General features: G+C 52.3%; 1 protein-coding gene across 2 annotated transcripts; it reads left to right on the forward strand.

Moving 5' to 3' along the window:
* Positions 1-744: 744 nt before the first annotated feature.
* Positions 745-3,590, forward strand: RPL29 (ribosomal protein L29). Of its 2 annotated transcripts, none has more exons than XM_075432698.1 (4): positions 745-914; positions 1,143-1,187; positions 1,963-2,027; positions 3,358-3,590. In XM_075432698.1, the coding sequence occupies exons 2-4, from the start codon at positions 1,151-1,153 to the stop codon at positions 3,469-3,471; spliced, it is 216 nt and encodes a 71-aa protein (XP_075288813.1). In that variant the 5' UTR covers positions 745-914; positions 1,143-1,150; the 3' UTR covers positions 3,472-3,590. The 2 variants fall into 2 exon arrangements, with proteins under 2 accessions (XP_075288813.1, XP_075288812.1); XM_075432697.1 differs by lacking the exon at positions 745-914 and adding an exon at positions 956-1,015.
* Positions 3,591-4,420: the final 830 nt, after the last annotated feature.

The following is a 4,420-nucleotide window of genomic DNA, read 5'->3' on the forward strand; positions in this document are numbered from 1 at the left end:
GTGCCTCAGTTTGTGCCCATTGCCCCTTGTCCTGTCACTGGGCACCACTGAAAAGAGTCTGGCCCCATCCTCCTGACACTCACCCTTGAGATATTTATAAGCATTTATTAGGTCTCCTCGCAGCCTTCTCTTCTTCAGGCTGAACAAGCCCAGCTCCCTCAGCCTCTCCTCGTAGGAGAGGTGCTCCCGTCCCCTCACCATCCTTGTAGCCCTCTGCTGGACTCTCTCCAGTAGCTCCTCATCTTTCTTGAACTGGGGAGCCCAGAACTGGACAGAGTACTCCAGATGGGGCCTCACTAGGGCAGTGTAGAGGGGAAGGAGAATCTCCCTCGACCTGCTGGCCACACTCCTCCTAATGCACCCCAGAATGCCATTGGCCTTCTTGGCAGCCAGGGCACACTGCTGGCTCATGGTCAAAACGCCCTCGGTGCGGTTTTACTGTCCGAGCGCGGTGCGCAGAGCTGAACGTGCGGACAAACGGTGCCCGAATTCACCCGGGCGTGGGCCGAAGCGGCGGTGGCCTCGGCTCTCCCCGCCAGCCGCCGGGAGAGGCCATGTTGGTGCGGGGACCGAGTTGGGGGGGGACCGTGTTGTTGCGGGACACTGCTGTTGGGGGAGACAGTGTCGCTAAGGGACCGGCGTCCTCCACGTCGCTGGGCCCGGGGGTTGCGGGGCCCGGTTGCTGCGGGTCCCCCCCGGCGGGAGGGGCCGGGGTGGGATAGGAGGGACCCGCAGCCGCCGGAGCCGGCGCACGGGGCGGTACGGACCAGCGGTGCGGGAAGGAGAGCGGGCGAAACCTCCGCGCTGGCGGCTCCTGTTGCGCACCGGAGCGGCGCGGGGTTCCGGTTCCGTCGGCCCCGTTTCCCGGCAGCCCCCGCGCCTCCTTCTTCTTTTCCGGCCCGGCGGCGGCGGCGGTGAGTGTTGGTCTGCGCGATCCGGCTCCATCCGCGCTCCTGGCCGGCGGCGGGCGGGTCCCCGGGCCGGGACCGAGCCGGCCCCACCGCGCTGGGAGGCGGTGAGGCCGAGCCTGGGGCTGCTGTGGGCTCGGGGCCGGCACGGCGGCAGAGCCCAGGGGCGGCTGCGGGCCGGGGGCCGGGCCGGGCCTCGCCTGCCGGGCTGAGCGGTGTCTCCTTCCCCCACAGGTTCGACCATGGCCAAGTCCAAGAACCACACCACGCACAACCAGTGTAAGCCGGGCTCGCCGCCCAGGGCCGCGGGGCCGATGCGGGGCTGGGGCGGCGGGGCTGAGGCGGCCCGGGGCCGCGCCCCGCACAGGGGGCCTCACTGGCGGCTTTGACCCGCTCGGTTACGGCGGCCTAGCCTGCCTGCTTCATTCTCCTGCTGCGAGATGAGCTCCCGGGGGCGGCGGGCAGCAGTGGGCTCCGTAGAAAGGGGGCTCAGCGGGAGCCGGGGCTTGGCTGGGCTCCGCGTGGGAATGATCTGTAACCAGAAAAAGAAGTAGGTTTCATGTGTTTGAACTAAGCACGTTACCGAGTGGCGCTCGGCCGGCGATGCTTTCCCATCCAAAGATGACCACGGTGGTGAAATAGTGCTCGTTTGAGTTTTTTCATCCCCAGTGTGAGTGGGCAGAGCTCACGGGTGGGTTCTGCTTGGTCTTGTGCAGTGGACAATGGTGCCCTTTAACACTAAACAGAAGTGCTGCAGCTTCTCAGTGGCTGAGGCCTGCTGTTGTGCTAGTGGTGTTGCTGTTGGTGTTTTATGAGTGAATGAGGCACCTGAAATCCTTGGGTTAGAAACGCTCACAGTGCCAAGAGGACAGCGTGCAGAGGGGTGAGGCTAGAGGTGCGTTCTTAATTTGCAGTTAGCTTGGATAGGAAGGGTTGGAAAAGTTTCTGTTCCACATAATTTTGATAGGGTCAGCTGGACTTAAGAGGAAGCTAATGCAGCTGTTTAATAATGCCAGCATTGGTAATTTAAATTCTTTTCTTGTGTTCCATGTAGCCCGTAAGTGGCACAGAAATGGCATCAAGAAACCCAGATCCCATAGGTACGAGTCTCTCAAAGGGGTGAGTATTTCTGCTGATGTTCCCAGGCTGTTAAGCTATTGAGGCTTAACCATGAGAAAGTAGACTATAATATTAAGTAATAATAAAGTAATATTTTGACTGACATATTTTTTGCAGGCAGGGTCTTGTGTTTCAGATGGTCAGAACCATTGTGGGTTTCTGTTTTATATTTCTGTTTTATCTTTTCCATACCTCACATGCAGCTGTGATATTTCTAACCCACGTAAAATCCACCCTTGTATGTGTATAAAACTGCTTTTTAGTTATTAGCAAATTTTGCCTCTGTCCTGCTTGGGTGGGCGTCCCTAACTGCTGCTTCCAGTGGAACAAACATGTGTCCGGTGGGTAGCTCTTCTCCTTTTTGACTCCTGTTGTGTCTCCTACTTCTCTGTGCCCTTCAGTATTATTTTACTATCTGTACTAATTTCACTTAGAGGGTGAGAGGAATTGGCATTTCTGGACAACACCTATGAAAGTGACAGCATTCTGATTTTTCTGAGGTTGGACAAGTGATACAACAGGATTTTTGTCCACACTTGAAAGTGAAAACAGGGCACTTTGGCTTTAAGGAGGGTTGTGATTCTGTTTGCTTTGTGGATATGATCGTTGGCTTTTTGAATGTGACGTAAAAGCTCGTCTTCTGCGTAGTTCGGTGAGGGTTTGGTCCTGCCCCCTCTTGCAGATGGTCCGGCACTCTCTGGAGTCTCTCTGTCTCCTTGTACCAAGTGTGCTTGAGTTAAGTGGACAAAATCCTGCTACTCGTGTGCACCAGTTAAAAAGCTGCTTACAGTAAAATAGCAGAAGTTTCTCGGTGGGGTGGTAGCTGATGGTTCTGAGAGTTGGTCCTAGCCGTGACGGGATGCGTTCACCAGCCATTAGCTGAGAGCACTGGGGGGCTGCTCTTCTCTGTGCAGGTATTTTTTTCCTTTAATGTAAAAAGGAAGGGCATGAGGAATTGGCATTGGTCTTTGCCCAAGTATTACATACATGTATGCTCACCTGCCGAGGATGGTGTGTGGGACTTCAGATCGCAGAATGTATTGTGGCATGGAAATGACATTTGTCTCATTTACAGCTTTACTCAACTTGTCCTATCCTTTCTGTGTGTTTATTGCTGGGATTTTGGGTTGGTTTGTTTGTTTATGGAAAATAGCTAGTTAAAAAATGGTTACAGATAGCTAAAATAACTTTGTTGGTGTAATAAATCAGAAAAAAAATCTGAATTAATCACAGCCAGCGTTTAGGAATAATTGGAACAATCTGGAGGTATGTATGGTTTTATGTATGTTCCTTCTATAACATGGCTCATTTTTATTGCTTATTTTTATAGGTCGATCCCAAGTTTCTGAGGAACATGAGGTTTGCAAAGAAACACAACAAGAAGGGGCTGAAGAAGATGCAGGCCAACAATGCCAAGCAGGCTGCTCTAAAGAAAAAGGACTGACGTGGTTTAAGACAGAGAACCAGTTTTCCTATTGGCATGCGTGTTACAGCATTTTTATAAAAATAAAATTGGGTGTAACAAAGTCTTCACCTCCTGAATTTGAGGAGAGCCCTCCAGAAGCCTGGTTTGAGTTGTATTTTAGATGCCAGTTGTGCATCAGGCCTGTGTGTAGTGACCAGTGTGTGTGTTTGTTCCCTGGCAGATCAAGCCGCTCAGAGCTCTGGAGAGGTTTTGTGTTGATACTGGCCGCCTCCATACACAAAGTAAAACGGCTGCTGCCTCCTCAGTGCTGTTCTGCTGCGATCGTTGGCACAGGTCAAGAGCGTTCAGTAGTTCAAAGTCTGTTTTCAAGTTCTGAAATGGTTATTGAGTGAAACTCTAAAATTTAAGCAGGAAACAACTTGTGTCTTTTAGTACAAATTGAAGGCAGTGTTGCCTGGACTCTTATGTTGCAATACTCAATACAGGTAAAATTACCTTTGATATTGGCATGCGCCTTCAGAGTTCTCGCATACCACAATTTTTGTGATAGTCCCTTGTGTTGTTACAGTGAGGTGAGATTTCCAGGGGCTGTGAAGCGTCTGCTGCCTTGCTGTCTGGGTAAGGTGCTACAGCTGTGGGAATCCTGAAAGGTGGGAGGGCACTGGGTGCTGGCTGTGGTGTTAGAGATCATCGCGGTTAGTGTTAGAATTGGTGCGTGCTGTATTCTGAAATACTTGAAAGTATTGAAGCGTTAATGGAGCTGCCATGGGAATATGCGAGGTTTTAGGACTATATGATGGTTACTGTGTTTTAGTGGACGTCTTTCAGTAACCAAAAAAGTACTTATCTGGTGAAATGTGCTGACTGGCGAGATCGGGGAAGTAACATTCCAAAGCCCAAGGGGTGCTGTGGCAGGGTTTTATGACTGCTGTTCTGTAGATCAGGAGGGGGCTTCACTCTCCCGGTC

This window comes from Opisthocomus hoazin, chromosome 11, assembly GCF_030867145.1.
Source record: "Opisthocomus hoazin isolate bOpiHoa1 chromosome 11, bOpiHoa1.hap1, whole genome shotgun sequence".
NCBI lineage: Eukaryota > Metazoa > Chordata > Aves > Opisthocomiformes > Opisthocomidae > Opisthocomus > Opisthocomus hoazin.

What these genes read in the sequence shown, in the direction of transcription:
- RPL29 (XM_075432698.1), top strand. Translation starts at nt 1,151, where the DNA reads ATGGCCAAGTCCAAGAACCACACCACGCACAACCAGT. An exon ending in CCACACCACGCACAACCAGT is followed by an intron (nt 1,188 to 1,962) that starts GTAAGCCGGGCT and finishes TGTTCCATGTAG; the next exon opens with CCCGTAAGTGGCACAGAAAT. An exon ending in GGTACGAGTCTCTCAAAGGG is followed by an intron (nt 2,028 to 3,357) that starts GTGAGTATTTCT and finishes TTATTTTTATAG; the next exon opens with GTCGATCCCAAGTTTCTGAG.